This window comes from Cyprinus carpio, chromosome B16 (assembly GCF_018340385.1).
Source record: "Cyprinus carpio isolate SPL01 chromosome B16, ASM1834038v1, whole genome shotgun sequence".
NCBI lineage: Eukaryota > Metazoa > Chordata > Actinopteri > Cypriniformes > Cyprinidae > Cyprinus > Cyprinus carpio.
In genome coordinates, this window is record NC_056612.1 from 9,368,143 (window position 1) to 9,392,853 (window position 24,711).

General features: G+C 36.9%; 1 protein-coding gene across 10 annotated transcripts in view; it reads left to right on the forward strand.

Annotated features, from left to right (window-relative positions):
* Positions 1–24,711, forward strand: part of LOC109104707 (POU domain, class 2, transcription factor 2-like) — a 57,947-nt gene that overhangs the window by 27,236 nt on the left and 6,000 nt on the right. For 3 of the 10 annotated variants that reach the window (XM_042740568.1, XM_042740563.1, XM_042740571.1), the window contains exons 2-15: positions 17,026–17,091; positions 17,684–17,718; positions 17,793–17,852; positions 18,124–18,234; positions 18,383–18,622; positions 18,760–18,865; positions 19,342–19,433; positions 20,155–20,283; positions 20,370–20,511; positions 21,004–21,152; positions 21,548–21,739; positions 22,181–22,229; positions 22,324–22,462; positions 22,646–22,708. In XM_042740568.1, the coding sequence (XP_042596502.1) occupies positions 17,034–17,091; positions 17,684–17,718; positions 17,793–17,852; positions 18,124–18,234; positions 18,383–18,622; positions 18,760–18,865; positions 19,342–19,433; positions 20,155–20,283; positions 20,370–20,511; positions 21,004–21,152; positions 21,548–21,739; positions 22,181–22,229; positions 22,324–22,462; positions 22,646–22,708 (1,565 nt within the window). In that variant the 5' untranslated portion in view covers positions 17,026–17,033. Of the gene's footprint in view, positions 1–11,868; positions 13,090–17,025; positions 17,092–17,683; positions 17,719–17,792; positions 17,853–18,123; positions 18,235–18,382; positions 18,623–18,759; positions 18,866–19,341; positions 19,434–20,154; positions 20,284–20,369; positions 20,512–21,003; positions 21,153–21,547; positions 21,740–22,180; positions 22,230–22,323; positions 22,467–22,645; positions 22,709–24,711 lie in introns of those variants that run through there. The other 7 variants (XM_042740567.1, XM_042740572.1, XM_042740565.1 and 4 more) reach the window with 6 other exon arrangements.

The window sequence follows — 24,711 nt, forward strand, 5'->3', positions numbered from 1 at the left end:
TGGCCTGTCATAGCCTCAACACTGCTTATAGCAAAATCAATCGGTCTCAGTCACAGAGGGCGAAAGAGATGAGAGCATTAGTTGGCACTCCGTACGCACACACACGTTCACATACCCAAAGTTTATAGCCAACAAACACATACTTGGTTCAACTCCTGCCCTCCCTCACATCTCGAAGATGGGATGAAGGGATGGAGGGAAAACGCATGAGAGGAAAGGATGACAGAGGAAGAGAGGGAGCTCGAGCGAGGGACAGATAGTAGCATTAAAATTCATGGCTTTTTTACTCTCTGTGCTGAAAAATCAATAGTGTTTACTATGAATGAGAGGAGTGCTGGACAGAAGAGCTGGGGGCAGATAGACGGGGGGTGAGAGGGAATGGGGAGATGGGGTGGGGGGGCTGACTTCATTACTGGAGGCAGAGGCACAAGAGGTCAAGGTTAAAGACTCAACCTACCGGGTAGAAGGTGGGGGTAGTCTACCATTTATTCACAATGCTGCAATAGTAATGTGGAGTCAGATACAACAGCCCTATCAGTGTAAATGAGAAGATGTCGGTCTGGGATCCCTGCTTTCTCTATCTCATGTGCCCACTGCATTCACTCGTGCTCGTATGGATAAGCATCTGTAAATTCACATTTGGATGGTCCTGGAACTAGTTGGATGTTTTGTACCCAGCTGTGTTGCAGCTGATAGCAGCATCTGCCATTTTTGTAAGTTTTAACGAACCTTAACAGCTCATACGATGCGAAACACTCCGAAAGTTAAGGGGAAAAGTCACATACCCTTTCTTAAAGAGCCTGGGAAAAAGTTGATTCTTCTTCAGCCTCTAGTTTTGAATATATTTAGATAGTTAGACTGATTTAAATCTGTGGTGTGGGTTTTTATTTGGGGTTCAATACAAGTTAAGATCAATTAACAGCACTTGTGGCATAATATTGATTACACAGTTATTTCTGTTTAAAAAAAGCTAAAATATCTGGCTTACAGTGAGGCACTTTCAATGGAAATTAATGGGGCCAATCTGAGGGCACTATAGAGCCTCAAGACAAAATGATAACATGATTTTAGTGTGAAAAACCACTTGCTTATATTTTCTGTAGTCTAATTTTGTGTCTTCATTACTATGACAACATAACATATACACACACACACACACACACACACACACATATATATATATATAAGCTTAACATTTCTGCTTTTAAATCCTCCAAAACTGTCCCTATTTACTTCCATTGTAAGTGTCTCATGATAACATTGAACTTTATTTTCTGATCAGCATTGTGCCACAAATGCTGTCCACTGAGCTTAATAGTATAATTCATTAAAATTCTGACACCTTCGTGTCACTTTAAACCTGTATGACTTTCTTTCTTTGGAACTTGAAAGAAGATATTTTAGACAGTTCCGTTTCGCTTTGACTTCCATTGTATGGACCAAAAATACTAAGGAAGTCAATGGGAACCATAGCTGTTTTCAAAACAAAACATTCTTAAAAGTATCACAAAATATCAAAGAATCTTTTATGTTCCACAGAAGAAACAAAGTCATACAGATTTGTAATGACATGAGGGTGTGTATGACAGAATTTTTTTTTTTTTTTAGGTGAACTATCCCTTTAACATGCACTGAACCCAGTAATACTTTAAGTAGAAGTGAAGGCAGTGGGTTATTTTCTGGATTGGAGGTGAGATGGCTACTGGAGTCTGCTAGTTCTATTGGGCTTGCAAATCTCCACCCCTTCATTTTTCTCCTTTGGTGAAGAGTATGTGTTTTTATGGTGATGTATACAGTATTCAAGCATCCTGATATTCAAGGAGGCTCATGAATGATGTAACAGGAGATGCTTGTCTCAGGCCCATGTGGATGTGGCTGCAGGAATATATGGAATATAAATGGAAATGTGAACTTTTACATCAGCATAAATTTACATTAAAGCCATATGATTGGAGTACATCACAATGAATAATTTCCTCTATAAAGGCTGGCAAGTGAAATATTTTTTTTTCTGAGATATTAATCAGTGTTCACATTAGTGTAGTTTTACAGATACTGAGATTAATATAAAAGACATTTGAAGCCCCGCGGCTTATTTCTTTCATTCTTTTGTATTAGTAAGTGCTAAGATGGATGTGTAGAAAAGGTGAACAGGCACACAGGCTGCTCTGCAAGCCTTGACTTATGCCACCTCTTAAATAATTTAATAAAATCTTGCATCCAGAATCTCATAATGTCTTGCTAGAAAACATTATCTAATAAGCTGTATTTAATATGACTTATGTAATGTTTTTAATAATCTTCATGGGATATTATATTATCTGCTTTTATGTCTCATCCTCTCTTCCTCTCACTCTCTTTTGGTGCTTTCTTTTTTCCTTTGCACGGCAGCACAGGATGCTTTCTTATTCTCTTTTATTCCTTCCGCTCTTTTTCACCTTCTCTCTCTCCCTCCCTCTCTCTTTCTTAGTCGTCTGTTCCCTTAGCGACCGTTTCCAAGGCACCCACTCCCAAGGGCTGGGGGAGGGGACCTGTGATGTCATGCATGCATAACCATACACCTGAATTCTGTTGGTTTTAATCTTTCTGCCGGACTCTCTTTCAAAGCTTTAGTGTTTCAGACCCACTTGGCACTTTATACACTTCTGTTGTTGTATTTATTGCCTCTAGTTACATTCTGTACACAGACTGCAACATTATTATTTACCAGTGTGTTTGTGTGTGCTAGATACATGTAAATAAGTATTTACTCTGGTAGATTATAATGCACACGGACTCTGTGTCCTTGCCAAATCTGTTGAGATCTGATTCATATTAAACAGGTCTTTTATCAGTGCAGACGATACAGTGTGTGTGTGTGTGTGTGTGTGTGTGTGTGTGTGTGTGTGCTCCTTCGCTTAACCTTGCCTCATCTTAGGCTGTAAGGTTTGTTCCCCGTGATGCAATCTGTCCTATTGCTAAGTAAGTTTTGCAATTATTTAAAAAAAAAATTGTTTTCTTTAATTTATTACGAAAAGTTTTTTTGAATACACTAAATGTAAACATTTATTTCTGGCATCATAATACCTGTGTCCACCATCCCATCCTCCACTTTTATTGTCTGTTTCTTACCCAACAATGCCATTTTTACCAGGAATATGTGTTTCTCAGAGAAAGCAACTTACTTCAACGAATGAAACTTCATTGGAAACTTCCAGTTTTATATATTGTTACTTTTGATAAGAAACTAAGTTTCATCTTCAAATTGTCACTTTTCTTTCAGGAAATTCCACCAATAAATGCGGTTTTTGATGCTCTTTGATGTTGCACGACAGATCGCTGTATAAACGCTTCAGTTCAAATGGCAGTGTGGAGCGCGATCGTCCCTTCCTCTTTACTACTAATTTTAATGCAAAATAAATGTGAATAAACATCTCATGTAATCGCTCAATCAGTGTTTCGACTGTGGAAAGACGTCATTAAAACAGCTTGTAAACAAAATGTCACGCAGCATTTAATTTACCTCATGCAATCATCAGTGTTCACAGCTCGTTCGCTAGAGAAATGAAGTCTAGAGAAGAGCATTTCGTGAAATATTAGACTATATACTCATATTTTATTTTACCTGTTAGTGATGTCTTAATTATTTAAATAAATCTGTTATGAACAGCCACTGTGAAAATGAATATATTTCAACAAAAATTTTTAAAATTTAGAAGCGAACCGTGATGTCAAAACTGAGGTATGTACCTATGTGTATGTATTATATATATATACTATTTAGATTGCAAAACAAAAACAGCGTATGCATAGACATGAAATAATAATTAGTTAGCTTTGTTGATTATTGCACTGCTTTTGTGCATTATTTCTGTATTATTAATTTTTAAAAATCCATTTTTCTAATGCATTATTTACCAAATACGTTCATGTTCGTTTTATTCTGTAAGGCCTTACCCAAAATGCACTCTTTGTTGAAAACTTTGGTTTTAAAACTCCAGCTAAAGTGCACTAATACATGCTTTTTGGACAATGTTGCATTACTAAGCAACAAATGAGTCAGAGGATGTAATGAATGTTGTGTTGTTACTGGTGTTAGCTGATGAGGGTCACAGTTACTAGGCAACAGCCAGCTCAGCCTGTAGATATGCATTCGGCTCCTAATGGGAGCGGAAAAGGGGAGTGTGTGTGTGTTGGGGGTCAAGTTTGTCTGAAAGGGGATTAATATTTTGAGAAGGGGCAAGCAGTCGCTCTGTCTACACTGCATGTGTCTACACAGTTCACTTGTGTTAGTCTTCTTTGAAGCTTTTGTCATAGTGTTTCACGCGTTTCTGAGGGCGAGAGGTGGTCTCAGCTACAAAGTACCCAACATGGATTCAAACTCAACTCACACGTTCAGTCTGTAAAAGTAAAACTGACTGCACATGTGTTAATGATAAACATCCACTAGTTTTTTAGTGGCCACCATGGCAGTGCTTGCACACTTAGGCCAATAATCATTTTAGCTCATTTTGTAACTATAAAATGTGTTAGGTTAGTGTTATATTTTTGTTTAGTGTATAAGGCATGTGAAACACCGTGCCAATCAAAATTGCATCTGTACTTGATAGCCAAATGTAAACATTTGAAACACATGTAATAATTATGATGTCAATATCTACATTTTTAAACAATACATATAGTATTACATATAGGTTAGATTTTTTCATTTTGTGCACTCCCTAGTAAAAAAAAGTTATATATTTAAAATGCTTTTTTTTTCATACTAAATATACTGTAGTTCAATTCTATTAACATAATACTAACATATCGCTCGAGACTTACTGATATAAATATTTAAAGTGTACCTGAAGTATACTTGCAATAGTTTCACTTTAGCACAATCAGATATACTTCAGTATGTCTTTAGATGGACTTCAGCACTACTTCCGCACAATTAAGGTCCATTAAGGACAAAATTAGTTGTTACAATGTAGCAGACCTTAAGTATACCAGTTTAGGATACTAAAAGTACAACTGCAGGGTATTTGTATTAAGTGCATAAATATGTAAATGTATTTGTAGTATCTTAAGAATTAAATAAATGTATTTCAAATGCTTTTTAGTATATTTCTTTTTCACTAGGGATGTCATTGCATTACCTACCTTACTCTACTTCTCGTTTTCACTCTTGATTTTGTCCCTATCTCGTTCCCACCCTTTTGACCCTCTTTCCCCAAACAATTCCCTCTCTCTCCTTCTCTCTCTCTCTCTATTGATCGACACATAGTGAGCTCTGTTCTTCACTCTGCTGCCTCCCTTTAATCAATACAGATAATTGTCTGCTCTCTCTCTTTGCCAAATACTCGCTCTCTCTTACTCTCTCTCTATCAATGAACCCCCTAACCACCCTAAGTCTGGGATTCCCCCTGTCTTAATGACCAAAGGTAACCTGTTCTCTCTGTCTCTCTCTCTTTCCATCGATTGGCGTGGGAGCGATTGACTCACATGTGTAAACATGGTGTATGATTGTGCTGCGTCGAAGTCTCTTCAACTATTCCCATGTGGTTATTATAGACACAGACTTTTCAGTGTTTGTCAGGTTAAAAACATGTAATCAGATTAAAATTGGGAGGTCGCACCATACTTACTAATACTTTGACTAAAAGAAGAGATATTGGTAGATATAAAAAGTTTTACTTGAGTAGTCACTCTGATCATGCAGATACAAATAAACATATATTAATATTATATGACTATTTATGGGTAGAAAAGATAGAGATGACAGGAAAATCTTAAAGAGACTTGAATCAGGACATCCTGCAGGCTAGATTTGAATCTGATTTTCCCACATGAGCACCAAGGCTCAAACTATTTTTTATTGCAAATATAAACATATAAAACTTTAGAATTGTATATATATATATATATATATATATATATATATATATATATATATATATATATACATAAACATATTTACACATACATACATACACTAGATCACTGTACCTTTTAAATCATTCCATAAGGGAGTGATGTGCCGATGAGGAGATGTGCAGATAGAACTTAAAATTCCCCAAGGTCAAAGTGTGGTCTCTGCCGGTCAGGCTTTTTCAGCTGGATAATAGAGAATTAATATTTATAGTATACTGTGTGATTTTGGATAGCCGGGGTGTCACCAGAAAGCATTTTCTTCATGAAGACAGTGTGGTTTTGTTTGGTCGAGGTGTGAGAGAGAGGGCAAGGACGGGTGAATGGTAAGATGAGATTCTTGCCTTGCCAAACTCTGATTTAAAAATGCGGAATTCTGTGAAGAGGGAGATTACAGGTGATACAGGCCTCATTCCAGAGTGTGACATCCCAGTGGGATCTGAACACACAGACACAGTGGAAAGGAATGGCCTTGGTGTTACACACAATTCACAGGATCAGTATTCATTCTCTGTTGTGAGTCTGTGTTTTTACTGTGTATGTGAATGTGTGAAGAACTATACAGTGCTGGACCCTACACATCTCCAGTGATTTCAACCAACAAATTTTCATTTGCTATTAAAAATATAGAAGATACAGCATAATAGTGGATTGAAAGAATAAGAGGAATGTAGCACTTTATATATATTCGTAGGCTATTGAAATATTGATATATTTTCTTTGCTTTGTGTCTCTGTTGGCTCTTTCTTTATCAGATTATGTCTCCTATCGCTTTCTCTCCTTCTTTCTCAGTCAAGCCTCAAGGATAGAAACCTTGAATTTAAATTTCAGAGGCAAAGAAAGAGAAAGAGGGGGGTGGGGTGGGGTTTGTGCTCTTAGGGAGCGGTCGTTGAGAAAGTGCCTCTAATGGGCGTCTGTGCACTCCCCCCTGCCTAGGGCCCCGATCGATACCGACTCAGAGCAATAAAGCTTTCCCCTGTCATCTCCACAGAATACAAAGCAGTATGGGGAGAGAGAGAGAAAGAGAGAGAGCGAGATAGGTGAAAAGCTGTTCCGCTAGCCAGACCGATTTCCTACACCCCCCCACCCCAACCCATCTACCCCCATCTAACAGCAGTAGAGCCCCTACCCCCTCTCGTTCCTTCTCTCCATCTCACAGTCCACCTCTCCTTTCCCCAAATGTAGCACGGGTCCCCTGTGCCGGCTCTGAGTAGGTTTTGATATCTCCTTGCGGTCGGAAGGAGAGAAATAAATAATGGCAGAAGAAACTCTTATTTTAGTTATTATCACAAACAGAGAGACAAGGACGGATAGAGAAAGACGGCCAAGTGGGGCATAAAAAAGGATAGGAAATTAAACAATAAAAGAGTTTTTTTTAAAAAGGCAGCTGGAAATGGATGGATATACAAAGAGAGAGAAAGAGTGAGAGATGTAGTTTAGGAAGTGAAATGGGATGAGAAGAGAACGAAGACAGGGAATGAAGTGATACAAAAAGGAGGGGGCGGAAAGCAAAGGAGAAGGGGATTATGGGAGAGAGAAAGATGGATGTTGTGATAAAGATGGAGGGTGAGTGGGAATATTGATGAGTAAGAATGACAGACAAAATGAAGGGAAAAAACTGCACGGGGAAAGGTGAAAGGCAGGTTATAGGTCAAATTATCCCTGAAATTGTAAATCAGTCACTTTTAACCATAACTACAATACAGTAACTACTGGAAAAGATAGAAAGAGTTTCTGTGTGAGGATGGGGGATATCAAATAAGGATGTGCAAAATGAAATATTAAAAATCAACTAGTGTATGAGCTGGCCATTTGACTGGTTTGGTTTAGGTTCACCTTTTTTTATCAAATATGAGATGGATTCTTGTGTTAAAAAACTATTAGCACTACAGAATGTCTAATGAAACTTGACATGCACTAAAGCTAAAAAATCGAATGAAATATAGTATATAAGAAAAAACCTAGGTAAACTAGTCAGCCTCTCTAGTTGACCATCATGACCCGTCCTTCATGTCAAACCAAACGGTTCCTCATGAAAGTGACAGTGTCGGTGTGAACATGTCCGTGTTTGTCCTCCATCACCGAGCGCTTGTGCTTTTTCTGTGACAGCTCTAGAGTCGCTCCGTCATTACGCTGCTGTCAACCTAATAACATCTCTTCCTCATCTCTCAAAAACAACAGTTTCTGTGTGTATGTGTGTCTCATCTCTTTTGTTGTACCCTCACCCCTCCATCCTCCCCAATTCAATCCCTTATTTCTTCTTTATTGGAAAAAGATGGGATGAATCCTTCATCTTCTCTCTTGTAATGCTCTTCTGTTATTATTCTGCAGTAGGGCTGGGCGAGATAGCTAAAAATATTATAGACATAATTTTCAGGCTTTTGACGTTATTTGATATATATATATCTCGATTTTTATGAATTTGTTCCGAAATTGGTGTTTTTATTAATCTGAGGAATAGTAGTTTTCACCAAGAAGTCACTGTAACCAATTAGATTCTAAATTTTTAATGTGTAAACTTAAAAGGTTAAAATAATAAATGGTTTCCCGACGTTTTTTACTAAAATATGTTTTCTATATACAGTTATGGGTAGCACTTTTTTTCAGTTATGCATAATTACATGCACGTAACCCTAAGCCAAAACCTTATCCTAACCCTAACCATATAGTAAGTACATGTGGTTAATTAATATCACTCAGTACTTAAATGTATAATTACACTGTAACAAGGACACCTTAAAATAAAGTGTAACCCAATTATGTAAATATATAAAATATTATCTATTTTATTTTATATTTTATTACCTAGAGTATAACTATAAATTGTAATATTATGAATAAAACAAATGATATTTAATAAATTCATATTAATAAAAATAATGACCCTCTCATTAATAAAAATGAAATCAATTAATAAAAATAAATACATTAATAATAAATAAATTCTAAATATAAAATGTTCTTTTATAGTGAATGTAATGCATAACAAAAATTACACAAATTAATCCGTTTTGAATGAAGCATCATAGGTTTATTAAAACCGATGATAAAGTTTAAACCAGTTTGATTCAGAATTGCATAAAAAATCAGTTCAATTCAGACGGTCCTTTGTAGCGACCAAGAGCATCAGATTGGTGCACTTTTTCAGCTTACACACATTTCTTTCAATTTTCTAGTCTTATCTTCCGAGTTTTTTTCATTTATTTTCTCATCTCTCTTCATCTCCCCCTGTCCTTTTCTTTCCCTGTGAGATTTTACTATCAATTCTCCCACTGTGCACTTCTTTTTCAAGTGGCCTGACTCTCTCCTGCATCCACATTCTTTCCCGTTCTGCCGTATGAATTCCTCTCAGCTCTCCTTATTTCCCCCTTTACCTTTCTGCACAGTAATAATGCTACTGATAGAAAGAGGCCCAAGTGTGTGTGTGCATGTGTGTGTGTGCGATTATTGTCATGTCGGGAGTCAGAGGAATCGATCGATCCAGAAATATGAGGGTCGTTGTCAAAAAAAATAACCACCACCTATTCCCCAGACACACACGCTTTCTCACACACAGCTGCGTTCACACACACTTCTATACGCCGAAATATTAAACATGCACACTTCCGTTCAGGGGAAACGATACACAACCCTCACATTACAGGAAAAACGCTCCATTTCAGATAGGAAACTTATCAGCACAAGAGCCGCTCTCCGTTTACCATTTCACTGTCTGTCACAGGGGTAAAAACATACACATAAGCACAGACACACACACACACACACACACACACACACACACACACACACACACACACACACACACACACACACACACACACACAAGAGACCTTTCGCTGCTGTTGCCTGGCAACGTAGGCCAGTGACCAATCACAGTGCAGAGCAGTGTCCAGTGATGTCACAGCATCTGCTGACCAGCAGGGAAGAAAGAGAGAAAGAAATGTCTGGAAACCATTTAAAAAGAGCATTTTCATCGCTACGTTACGGGACGTGCTGAAAGTTTAACAGCTGGAGGAGTGAGTGGGAAGTGGAGAGAATGGACAGTTGTGTTTATGGAGGTGAAGAGGTGGACGCCTCAGTCTGGAATGAAGGACGGAAAGTAACTTTATCAGCATTAAAGACTAAGACACAGTTGTGTTGGACCAAACGCGATTGCATCTGCAGCGTGAAGAGCGTTTGCTGTGAGAAATAGTTAGTATCTAATCACTCACACACATACACACGTATACGGCTCTGAGCTGTGACAGCTGCAAGATTGATGGCTCTCTTGAGGCCTGTAGCTCACGCTCTTAAACGGACAGCTGATCAGATAAACACGGAGAGAAGGGGAGAGAGGAACAGATCAAGAAACATACTCGATTTTAAAGATGAAAGAGGCATGTGAGCTGGTGGATCACGAGATGGTCCTGCTTGTTCCACGAATGCATCAGGCCGCAGGTCATCACTCAAGCTAAAAATGTTGTTTGCAGTTATTACCTGCCCTGGAAATGGAAATCATGAGATGAGGGGCCGGCCAAATGGCCTGAGACCCCCGTGACATGTGCAGACGTGTCTGTGCTGTGTGACCTCTGTGGTCATGAACTTTAACCCCAGCAGCCGCACAGCATACAGACAGGCTGTCGATGACCGTGAACCTGACGCTCTGCTCTCTTTGTGTGATGCAATACATATACAAGTGCTCAAACTCTGCAGTATTACAAATATCTGATTATTATGTTACAGTGAAGATGTGTAGGACTATACATGAAGAACATATAAGTAAATAGAGAGAATTGTAACTAAAATAAGCTCTCAGCTGTCTTTTGTTTGTGTCTGTTGTACAGATTAATGCAGACTAAAAAGTAGACATGTTATCTTTACATTTATTTTATGGTAATATGACCAGTGAATGTGAAATTGAGCCCTTAGAGATTTATCAATCAGTAGACTGGAGACAAACTCATTAGAAGTGGAGCGATGGCGCCTCCTCGTGTTAAACATACAGTACTGCAGTCTCTTATTTCACCCATACATGCTGAACTTCGACTTTGCCTTGACTGTGAATTGTGTAGCGGGCTGAGCCTGTGTCTAAAATTTTCCGAAGTAACTAATCATTTGGTATGTTTAATACGCCAACATTCAGTATTAAGCATTTGTAAATCTTGTTCTTGCTGCTGAAATTCTCTAATTTCTGCTGTATGCACTTGAATCTCTCTTTTCCGACCTTTGAGACTTTGTCTGATAGCAAACTAACAGTAATGAATCTTTAGGCATCTGCTAAAATAATAATAATAATAATAATAACAATAAATAATAATCTAAAATTTCAGATGGAATGTTTTTACATCACTCCATCAATATTATCTTCACTCAACACCCTAAAACTATTATCATAAATATATAATATCATACTGTGTGCATATGTATGCTAAAATCTTCCTTTTATAGGAAAACTTTTTTTGTTTTACATAGTATTAAGATAATTATATTAACCGTAATATTTTTTATACTATATATACTATATCTTTATTTAATGTTCAGATTATTGTGATTACATTTTCTTGAATGCATTAATATTTATGAAGATGCAGTTACTGGTGGAAAACTATATTACAACATATAGCATCATTCAAATGTAACTGTTTCTAAAGGTTGATGATACATCTGGATCGGTCGTGGGCCCTGTGGCTAACCTGGTTGCCCTTTGATGGCAACATTGCCCAAAAAGTTGTCCCGTGTATCATCAGCCTAAAGCCCAGTTCACACCAAGAACGATAACTATAAAGATAACGATATTAGCGTCCACACCAGCGGACGATATCTGATTGGCTCTGTCAATGTTTTTAGAGTTTATCGATTCCAACAATATCGTTTTTTTTTGTTGTTGTTTGTTTGTTTTGTTTTTGTACCTTTAGCTGTGGTGTGGACTGCTGTATAAAAGGCTCATGCTTAAATCCTTCAAAATAATTTACTAGACAAAATATTAATTGTCACTGTATGATTTTTTTTATTTTATTATTATTATTATTATTATGTTTTTATTTTTTGTGATTTAAATTGGAGCAAATAGTGAAAAGTAGCCAATAAGGATCTTCAACACTTCAACACAACACAACATTTCAGCTCTATTTGTTGATTTATAACATTTAAGAGCTTTACAATTTTTCAGAATGTGTAAAATAAAATATAATAACAATTTGGTGTGTCCATGCTGTTCTCTGTTGCGGAACATGTAGTTTAGACAGTTTGGACATGTTTATTTTCAGTCTTTGAGCAGTACAGCAGTAATCCATCTCTGTTTCCTGCTTTAGACACATAACAGTTTTATATCACAACACATATGGCTTGTTTTGCTTTCTCTGCTTTGTTTTGGGCTCCTACGGGGTGATTCATGTCCCAGTGTGGACGTGTGAGGTTGGAAAAAAAGTCGTGTGAGCAAGCGTCCTCATTCTGTATTTTCTGATGGAGGCTTGTGTTGATATACAGTAGAGATACGGCGTGAGATGGGTGTGCGAGAGAGGACTCGTGAGCTACTCTTTCCAGCAACCCCAGCACTTTCCAGCGGCACAACTCTCCCCCTCTTTTCACCTCTATCACACCATCTGCTTATTCTTTCTCTCGCTCTCTCTGCTGCCTTCCCACTCTCAACCTCTTTCATCCTCGGTCTCTTCACCTGACCCCACTCTTCAGCCCACCGATCGACAGCGCTTCACTTCCTCCTCCGTATGTGCACCGTTCCTGCTCGTCTTCCTCAGCATTTCCTCCTCCAAACACGCATAAATTCGCTCAGTCAAATGACCTGTGACAAACTTACGAGTGTAAAATGCAGTCAACGTTGCGTTCTTGTAAATGTGCCATGTCTGCCCTGACCCACTCCTTTCTTGCTTTCTCGGGGTCAGGAAGTGGGCAAGAGGGGGCGGAGGTGTGGGTGAGTATAGCGTAGAGAGGTGACGGAGGGAGGAGAGAAGGAGGAGTGGAGAGTTCACCCCCTACTTGTTATCAGTTTGTTCCTCCTTCTTGGCCACACACAGAGTCAAAGAGACGCAGAGAGAGTGAGACAGAGAAAGAGTTTATTCATGTGTGTGAGAGGAAGAGGACCTCACTGAACGACTGTACACATATTCATCAACATGACAAAGACAGGTCCTGTTGCATCCATGGACTACTCCCATATGTGGTTGCCAGGTATGTGTCTGGAGCATCTGGGGTGGTTGCCAGGTTGGTCTCTTTTTTTGAGTTTTATTGATGGACTCATTAGAAATGCAGGAATGTTTGAGGTCACTGGACCAAGAAGGTTAGTGTAGAGAAACTGAAAGAAAGAGCTATGCAAAGTTACAGAAAGTCTGAAATTCCAAAATATGCGTCATGAATTTCGGAGTATCTAATTTCTATAGAAATAGAGCGATTTGTTTTATGGTGCTTTGCAGGAGAATTCAGATTTCTGTGATTGCTTTTTTTTTCTTCAAACCACTGAAACTTAAAAAAAAATTAGTGTAAATTATTTACAAAAAAAATATTTAATTATAACTTTCAGTTTATTTAATAAAAAACTGAAATAATATAAATAATTATTATATATTCTAAATATTCTATTTGTTTAAATACATTTTAGAGACGTTATAAATGTTTTTTTTAAATATGTGCCCAGTTTCATGCTGTTCACTGCTGTTCGTTGCAGTTCAAGCATCTTACAAATGGAATATGACAAGCGATACATTTTATGATTCATCTTTTCAGATGCCACCGAATTTTTGGCTTGAAATCTGGGCCAATGTAGGACATGTTCTCAGAATTTAAGATCATTGTCCTGCTGAAGTTCAGCTCAGCAGACAGAGAGATATTTTCTTGCAGTATTTCCTTGCGTTTTGCAGCATCTATATTTCCATGTACTTTGATAAGATGCCCAGTCTCTGCTGATGAAAAACAAATCCACAGCATGACGCTTCCAACACCTTCTTCACCATGAGGATGTTGGCTTTTGAAGTGTGGCCAGTATTAAATTTGCACAACATATATACATTTTCACTACTTTTGGCCACAATTCTTTTTACACATCTTAGGAATATTATGCTTTTTGGCAGACCAAGTTTATTATTATTATTATTATTATTATTATTATTTTTATTCATGACTGTGTTGGAGTAGTGGCTTAATTCTTGCATTCTCAGCTACTGACCTCTGTGGTTTTCTCACTAGACTGCTGCCACAGTGAGGTCGTGAAACTTGGGGGGGCATTTTTTCTAGCCAATCTCATGTTCTTATTGTAGAATTTGTAATTAAGTAAAATGTGACAACTCGTCAATGATCTGTTTTTTTTTTTTTTTTTTTTTTGCTGTTTCATCAAGTAAATAAGCAATTTTTAGTACTCAGGAGGTAATGAAATTCTATTTATTTACTGGAAGTATATAAGGGAACCTCTGGGAAACCCAATATGAAGTTCTTCATGGGCTTTCCCCCTTCCTTAGCTCCCGTCTGCAACTTTGACCTACAACGCAGCTGTCTGCAGCTCAACAGATGGATCACAGTACAGGAACTCTTGCCTTTAATAATGAAAATTAGTATATTGTGCAGTATAATGATCTTTGTTGGAACAGTTTGTGTTTGCTATGAAAAGGAATAAGAATGCTTCATTGAGGACTGTTTCATTCACTTACTGTGAAGTTCCTAGCAGGTAGAAACCAGCTTTAATATTCCCAAAGACAACCTGAATTATCTTAACTGATTATCTGTCCTTTCAAACATTGTAAAATGGGAAAGAGGTCAGTAATCGGCAGTCAGAAGAAGTAAGTCTACTGGAACCCAGACACCCTTAGATGAAGAATATGTGTTTAAATACAAACCAACTGAGCTGAGCAAATTGAGAAGTTAATTCATGCAGTGATGGAGATGGTGATGGTGATCTGAGATTGCCTTGATCCTTGCTTTCTTATATGAAAGCTCTTTATCTTTACATCGTGACGTAAAAAGAAGTGACTGGTGACTGAAAATGAGTCGCACATGCAGGGATCCTATAGCTCAATGAACACTCAATAGTAGCTGAACGTGCTAGAAAAATGTACTAGTAGAAAAAACAATTTGCTTAACGCAAGCCACTTATAAAAGAGGTTACATGGAACTGTTAAATCTAAAATAAAGCAGAATTAGGGATTATGAGGTTAACATAGAAATAAGAGAGGAAACAAGTATTGCTGAAGGTGTGCAGGAAGTCTCTCTCCCTCAGAAATGTGTTTTTTTTTTTTTATCAGATAATATTGCATTACAATAATTAAGCTCAGAAACCATTTCCAGTATGTGCAGGCGGTGTAAGCATATTTATTTCAGATTTAAAAAAAGATTGGAGATCTTTGTAATACAGAAGTTATTAAATGGAGAAGTACGGAATATATAAGAAACAGAACTGTGTGTCAGCTACTGTATAAAGACTGTATATTATATAGCAGCACCTACATTTAAGCCTGTTTGTGTGTGTCTGTGTGTGTGTGTGAATGTGTGTATTAATAGCTGGCCTGACAGTAAGGGTTTTAGTTTAACACTTTGTGTTTGGCCCAGCCTGAGGGGAAACAGAGAGGGAAGTGAGACATTAACACCAAAACCATCAGGCACTTTTTCATTTTAACTTCATATGAATGATGAACTGCATATTCACTTGATATAAAACCTTATGTTCTAGATTCCATAATGCGAAACTGGTGGCTGTATATCAAATAAGTTATCATAGACTGCAAGGTGTCATGATTAATCCATGATTAAAAACACTTCTTTGACTTTTTTGCTTCAAATTAATGATGCCTTTCTGAAGACCTCTAGTCAGCTTATTTTATTCAGATGAATAATGACACCATACTCAAAATAGTCAGAACTTGTGTGTGACACAATCTGAAAATATTCTCAAACTTTCAGCCTGAGCTATCATAGCACCATTTTACCAGCAGGCCATTCTGTGGAAACCCTTATAGATACGGCACGTTGGCTGACGGGCCTCGAGAGGGGCTTTCCTTTCCTTTTACTTCCTTTCACCAATCACTGTCGCTGGACCCTGGATTTGATCGTCTGAGGAAGTTGGCAATTCTTCAGCTTTTTGGTGGCTTTTTCACGAGTGACTCAATTTATATGAGTGAAGTTGGTTTCCTGTGCAACTTTCTCTGGGATTATTACAGTCACGTTTTTAAGTTGTACTGCCCTCTGGAGGAGTCAGTTTTTAATTATCAGTGTCTGGTAAGGCTTCAGTGTTTCATGTACTTGGCAGGAATTAAATATCAATGAAAATATTTGTGAAAGAATGAGAAATGAAGGATAAGGCATGAGTGTTGAGGGGGAGATAGATAAAGAGGATCATACGAGATAGTGGTATATGCAGGTGGGTGATATTATTAGTCAGTCGTTGGCTTTATTTGCATTTTCACAAAAGGGAAGTGAGTGTGTTTCTCTCTCTCTGTGTGTGTGTTTATGAATGTCTGTTAGAGAGCTTTTTTGGCTACAGAATTTATAACGCTGATGCTGCTTATAACTCCTTTGTATTGTAAAAAGTGCCATACAGATTAACTGAACTGGCTTGAATTTGTCAGAAACACACACATTCAGCTGTGTTCTGACTTTTATGTAAAATATATCTATGATTTACATGATTCAGTTTAGAGCAGAATATTCTAAATCTTATTTCTAAAAAAAACCTGTTATTATGATTCTTTAAAGATATAAGATATTTCACACACACATTTACTTTGCACGCTCTGCTTCTCACCACTGAGGGACTGGGACAGTCCCATGGGCTTGGTTACAGTTAAATTTGAAATGATACGTCTACGGTGACGTAACCATTATTAGTTGTTTGTTGGATTGAGCACGTCTCCAGTTGTGTGAGAATGGAGGAATCAAGACCTCTACATTTTTAGAATCAAAATGTGTGCATTTGTGTGTCCTTTTTATTCAAAATCTAACATATTTGTGGTTGTTACACTTCCATTCATCATCATCAAAACATATATATATATCTTACTGTTCAACTGTGGCATAGGATTGAACTGTTAAATCAGGGTACAGGGCTGCTAACTGTATGCAAACTGTAATTGATTTGAACAAAATATGTTAACCGAAATTCATCATCATGTACCAAAAGCTAATGACTGACCACATATCCCTCTCTCTTTTTCACAGATATCAGAATGTCAAAGCCAATAGAGGTTGAGAATCCAGCAGCAGACTCTCCGATGGAGAGCACAGGTATAAAACTACATTATATTTTTATTTTTATGTCTGCAATAAGTCTCAACAATAAATAATTTTCTGCTCAGATATTTACTTAACATAACATTTGCAGCACATTTTTATGTGTTAACAACATTCTAAAACTATGCAAAAATAAATCAATAATAAAGAATAAACAAAAGTAGTGCTGGGCAACAATTAATCGCATCCAAAATAAACATTTTTGTGTACATAATACTGTGTATATTTATTATGTATATATAAATACACACACATGCATGTATTTACTAAAAATGTTGTTTATATATATATATATATATTATATGAATATAAATATATACATGTTAATATTTTCAAAGTATATGCTGTATGTGTGTGTCTTTATATATACATAATAAATATACACAAAAATGTTTTTTTTTTGGATGCAATTAATCATTGCCCAGCACTAAGTAAATTTTACAATAAAAATTAATATAAATAAATAGCATGTCCTTTGCTATATTAAAGCTACTTTATAGCTTTATAAAGTATCTATCTTAACTAAAACCTAACTTAAATTTACAAAATTAACAGAAATGTTGTCTTCTCTCATTGTGTTTGTCAGACTCAGAAAGAAATGGCTCAGATTCAAATAATCAGGTAAGTGACAGCCAGGTACCAGTGTTATATTTAATCTGAAAACAGCATGTTTTCAATGTGTTTCCCTCCAACAGGTTCAGCCAATGAAAATCAGCCCTTTCTCTCTTTCTCCCACACTGAGCAGCAGCACCAAGGTGAGTGAATGTGTGTAAATGAATGTGATAGTTTGTGTTCTTCCTTACCGTCAAGTGATTTACATACAAATCTGCACATATTCTTGTTGTAAGTTTCGGAGACCGTTTAAAAGTTAGTCTTTAACAGTTTTTACAGATTATAGCTTTTTTTCCACCTTATGAGCTGCCGTATGAGGTGTATTTTATTAACCTCATTTCTATACCCCCACTCACTGTCCCTTTCTGTAACAAATTAATTCATCATCAACGCTTCTCTGTCACTATGTCTCAGACTAAGGTGGAGGATTGTGGTGAGATGTCTCCCGCTGCTGTACAAACTCCACCTGCTCAGACGCCCCTTCCCCACACACAGCTAATGCTAACGGGTGGTCAGCTCGCAGGGGTGAGACACACATACACTCTTTATATGTGCTGCATACTGTATGTGTGTCTGTGTGGGTTCCTACATGAGCTTGCTTGCTTTGGATGTGCTTTCTTTTCTAACTCTTATTTTCGCCACACTCCTTCTCTGCGGCTCTTTCTCTCTCTAGTTGACTGCACTTTTGCCAGCACAGCAACAGCTGCTCTTACAGCAGGCGCAGCTCCTCGCTGCAGCTGTGCAGCAGTCGCATGTGGCCCACGCGGCCAGTCAACAGCAAGCCCAGCAGCAGGCAGCTCAGCCGCAGTCACAGGGCCAATCGCAGAGCACACAGGAACAAAACGCCGCATCTGTCCCGCCGCATCCTCCTCACCAGCTTTCTCTTTCTCAGCCAATCCAGCTCACTGCGCAGGTACAGCCAGTCAGTGCCGGGCAGCACACCTGAAAAGTGTTGATATTGTTCCAGAATCAGTGTTTTTCCTCTTTCAGTCCTTCATCAGAGTGAAACCATCACATCCTTTCAGCATCTGTTTCTTTTCTCTCTTTCAGGACATTCAGCAGTTGTTGCAGCTGCAGCAGTTGGTCCTCGTTCCAGGACACACTCTGCCTTCACCCGCACAGTTTCTTTTACCACAAACACAGCAAGGGCAGCAAGGTAGCTTATTTATTATTATTAACATCAAATCACTAGTTTGCCAGTCACAGTCAATCAGAATTAAAAATGTTGTTTAATATGAATTGAACAATTAAACATAGGGATTTGTTGTATGTCTGTTAAGAACATTTCTAATTTACACCTATAAGAATTTATGGTAACACTTTATTTTAAGGTGTCCTTATTACACGTTACATGTACTTATTATTATAATAACAATAAATTATGCATAATAACACGCAAGTAACCCTAAGCCAAAACCTAATCCTGGCCCTATAGTAAGTACATGTAGTTAACTAATATTACTCAGTACTTAAATGTATAATTACATTGTAATAGGGACACCTTAAAACAAAGTGTAACCAAATTTATTGCTTATTATCACTTTATTACATTGTAATTTTTCAAGATTAGCTGAAATGGTATGATTTGATTTAATTGTAATGAATGTAATCGTATATTCATACATGTTTCAGGGCTGCTATCAACGCCAAATCTAATTCCACTACCTCAGCAAAACCAAGGAAGCCTGCTGGCCGCTCCACACAGACTTAGTCTGCAAGCACAGGTACATATTTGGGAGTCCACTGTTCCCCAAAAGGGGTAAACATATGCCAGAGGTTACTTTAACAGTATCCAAGGAGAACTTGGAACGATATTTCTTTGTTAAATTAAACTCTAAAGAAAAAAACATACAACATAAGTGATTAATTAAACGTATGAAATTTTCAGTTCCTTTTTTGAAAAAGGGAAACACAGTATTGTTTATGAACTTTGTAATTTTGTGTGTATGACAGCTGTAGTAAGACTGGGGTGATTAAAATGTTTTAACAGTAAAGACTGATAGATTTTCGTTTTAAATAAATGCTGTTCTTTTGAGCTTTCTAGTCTTCAAAGAATCCTGAAAAAAGCATTACTTAAGCATAAGTAATAATAAATATTACTGTTTTCAACATTGATTATAATAAGAAACATTTCTTAAGCACCAAATCAATATATTAGAATGATTTCTGAATGACCATATGACATTGATGACTGGAGTAAAGGCTACTGAAAATTCAGCAGTTTCATCATCACAGGAATGATTATATTTTACAATGTATTAAGACAGAATACAGTTTTAAATTGTAATAGTATTTCACAAAATTACTGTTTTTGTTGTATTTTAATCATATAAATGCAACCTCAGTAAGCATATAATTTCTTTAAAAACAAAAAAACATTTGAACAGTAGTGTGTGTACATTCTGTGCTATCATTTTTTCTATCTGTGTGTCTGGTTTGTGGCAGAGGGAGAAGGTTGCAGAGAGCAGCGTGAACACGGTGACCACTCATCCCGAAGAGCCCAGTGATCTGGAGGAACTGGAGCAATTTGCCCGCACATTCAAACAGAGAAGGATCAAACTGGGCTTCACACAGGTATGCACACATAAACACACACACACACACTCAGAAGATTTGTATTTGCCTGTATAGTAATGTTTGTTCTCTGTTTCTCTCTACAGGGTGATGTGGGATTGGCCATGGGGAAGCTCTATGGGAACGATTTCAGTCAGACCACCATCTCTCGTTTTGAGGCGCTCAATCTCAGCTTCAAAAACATGTGCAAACTTAAACCTCTGTTGGAGAAGTGGCTGACTGACGCAGGTAACCATCACAAACAGTTGCATTAGACATAACAGCTGTCAATCAAACCTAGTGCTTAAAGGGACAGTCCACCCAATTCTGAAAATTTTAATTTTGTTCCAAACCTGTATGACTTTTTCTTCAAAAAAAAAAATTTAAAAGAATGTTGGCAACCAAGCAGTTTCAATTCCTATTGACTTGAGTTGTATTTTTTGTTAATACAATGGAAGCCAACATTCTTCAACATTCATGTTCCACAGAAGAAAGAATGTCTTACAGGTTTGGAACTATACGAGGATGAATAAATGATCATTTTGGGTGAACTATCCCTTTAACTTCCAATCAATCTCAAAAACCAGTTCATGTACATACATTAAAACTACAGTTTAAGTGGCATTTAGGCCAAATCATTATAAAAAAAAATTAAATGTAACAAATGTGATATGGCAGTAAATAAAACATTTTGTGGTTGATATAATAATAAGCATGAAATGTTTTTAATGGTTTACTTAGAAACAATGTCGATGGACAGCACCTTGCCAAGTCCCAGTGCTCTTTCCTCTGCCTCGCTGGGGTACGAGGGCCTGCCTGGCCGCCGTAGGAAGAAACGCACCAGCATTGAGACCAACGTCCGTGTCGCTCTGGAACGCAGCTTCATCTCGGTCAGAACACATCACAAATCTATTGCACCACATACATTACCGGTTAAAAGTCTGGGGTTGGATTTTATTTGTTATGCTCACCAAGGATGCATTGGTTCGTTATAAATGCAGTATAAACAGTAATATTATAAAATGTTATTACAATATAAAACTACAAATTTTCATTTTAATATTTTCTAAAATCTTTGATTGATAGAAAGTTAAAAATAACATTTATTCGAAATGCAAATCTTTTGTTACTGTCACTTTTTGACCCTTTTTTCAGTTTAATGCATCCTTGCTGAATAAAGTGTTCATTTCTGTTAAGTTCTGACCCCAAACTTTGAAGTGGTAGTAGATAAGTAAATGCTTCCGAAATGAATGTCCTAAACCACAGTTCTGCTTTCTGCATTCAGAACCAGAAGCCTACCTCAGAGGAGATCCTGTTCATCGCTGAAAAGCTCAACATGGAGAAGGAGGTGATCCGCGTCTGGTTCTGCAACCGCCGGCAGAAAGAGAAACGTATTAACCCCTCCAGTGCCACCCCTCCCTTGCCCAGCCAACCCCAGCCCACCTCGCACAAACCCCCCTGCTACAGCCCGCACATGGTACGACCCGGCTTGCTCCCTTGGCCCATACCCCCATCTCCAACCACCCTGTGCCAAAACACTACTAGTTTCTCCTGCATGAGCAGATGATAATAATCATTCCCATAATGGTGCATATATCACTCACTCCTGAATGTGGTTTCACCCACCCTGCATTGCTTTGCATTTTAATGTGTAATAATCTTCATAGCCAGTTTTTACAACTAGTTTACTGTCATTGTCATAATACTATAGGACGATTCAGCCTCTGTTTCTGATTCTTTAGGAGAAAGATTGCATGTTTTCACTTTCAAACTAAGTATTTTGGTTTATAATTTTGTAGTTGAGTAACTTAAATTCACAAACAGAGCACAAGCCTCTCTCCTTTTTCACCCTCCATTACTCTCTGTCCATCATGTCTCCCTTTTGACCTGTGACATCATATCCACGTCTTCCTTACAGATGCCCAGTCAGGGACCATCGCAGACAGTGAGCCGTCTCGGTACACCAGGTAGGGCACAGAAGTGGACATCATCTGCTGATCAGAGATACATATAATTATATATAAGATGGATGCTCTATTTCTTACTATTTCCCTCTGTCAGTGACCACTATGTCATCAGTTTGCCCTTTGACCCCAAATGGACCCTCCTTAAGCTCTGCACCATCTCCTGTGACCCCGCCTCCCCGCAGTGATGCCAGCCCCGCCCCTCCGACTCACAGTACACTAAGTCTGAACACAGGGTGAGTTGATCTCTCTCTCTCTCTCTCACACACACATACACACACACACACACACACACACACACATCCACTCAGCACATACTCATCACCTTTTACTCCCTGTCGCTCAGCAAATGTAGGTAACTGCAGTGTTTGTGTGTGTGTGCAAATTTATTTGTGTGTGTGTGGTTTTGTCATCCACAGTTTATGGCATAAAAAGAATGGTGACGTTTCTAACTACATCAATGACTTTGCTGCACATTTGAGGTGAATACAACCAGCAGAGTCTGTGTCCTTACACACGCACACACACACACACACACACACACATACACACACACACACACATATAAATATAAAATACACACACACACTTTCACATAAACATATCTGTCATTGTCAAGTATAGGAAAATGTGGATTAGGGCATAAGGTGAATTCTGCTAAATTGACCTTGATATTGAGACAATTGTGTATGACGATGTACTATGTATATGCACATACATAATGTATATACAGTTGTATTATTATCAATTAAATACATTATTAATTATAATTAGTGTTATATAATTATTGTAATTAAATTATTATAATTTATAAAATATTATTTGCAAATATTAATTATAAATTATATATTTGTTTTGATACTACAAAAAATATATATAGTTTATTTTTTTATTTTTTTTATTTTAATTTTAGTTAGTTTTTATTTATTTACATTTCCTATTTTTTTGTGCTTTTTTTTTCTTTTTTAAGATTTTGCATATTTGTTCAAAAGATTTGGTCAAATCGCACTACATCTTAACATAAGGATTGTTTCGTACTGATGCGTCACTGAGGTCTGCTGGTGTGTGGCCTGCATTGTATTACAAGAAAAAATGTATTTACTCTGCAAAGACCTGTTTTCTTGCACTGTTTTTCAAGCTCTTAACTAGGGGTGTAAATCAGATGGATTGTCATGATACGATACGATACGATACGATACGATATCCATTCTCATACCCAGTGATACGATATTTGCCAATACTTCAAAAAAATTCTACGATACGATTTCGATACGATTCAGTACAGGAGAATATCAATCGATATATTGATATTATTATATTATACACCTATTTTAAACAACCATCTACATTTTTATTAACTCACAAATGCAACCAAAAACATATAACATGAACATTTTTCTAAAATTTTCACATCCTGTTCCTCAATTGGGATATTCGCAACAAAAAATAGGCCTACACTTTTTTTTAAGAATAAAGCAAAATAAATAAATGAAAAAAAAAAAAAGTCACATGCAAGCTCAGTAATCTTAAGATATGACAACAGTCAAAACAGTCTTTCAGATTTCTGTGCCAAAATATGCAATGTGTAAAATAATGTGAATCCTCATTAGGAAACACAAATGAGGTACTCTTGTAGGAAAAAATACATTAATGTAGAAAAATAATATATACAAAAGTAAAGCTGTTAAAACTTTATTTGAGACTTTTTTTGGCTGCTACTATGGGCTCAGTGCTAAAAAAAACTTTTCTACAGATAACCAAATTACAAGAAATAGCAGAAAATAAATACAATATAACAAAGACACAAATTAAATAAACTAATAAAAGAAATTTTCAGGTACAGAAATGTGATAATCAAATGTAAAATAACACTGCATAGTCTTCACTATATAGATTAAATACAGATTAATCCTTATAAAAGTTGTTCAGTCAAAATCTGTAAAAAATTTTCTTTGACAGAGGTTTTCTGTTAGTCCTATATAATGGGGGGGGGGGGTCACGTCAAATTATTTTTTACTTTGTTTATTGAGTTTTTCTTTTTCACCCAACAAACATAAGGATACTGATAAACGCAGGGCACAGGGCACTTCTTTGAGGCTCCTATGAAATAACAAGAGAGAAAATACTGTCAAGTTCAACAGTATGATGAATAAATATTAATGGTAACACTTTACAATTAGATGTCATTTGTTAACATTAATGTATTTACTAACATGAATGAACAACGGACAATACATTTATTACACAATTTATTAATCTTTGTTAATGTTAATAAAAATTGAGTCGTTCATTGTTCATGTTAGTTCACAGTGCATTAATGTTTACAAACACAATTTGTGATTTTAATAATGCATAAGTAAATGCCGAAATTAATGAACTGAGATTAATAAATGCTGTGGAAATATTGTTAATTATTATGTTATTTATATATGTTAACTAATGTAATTAACTAATGTTAACTAATAAACCTTATTGAAGAATGACT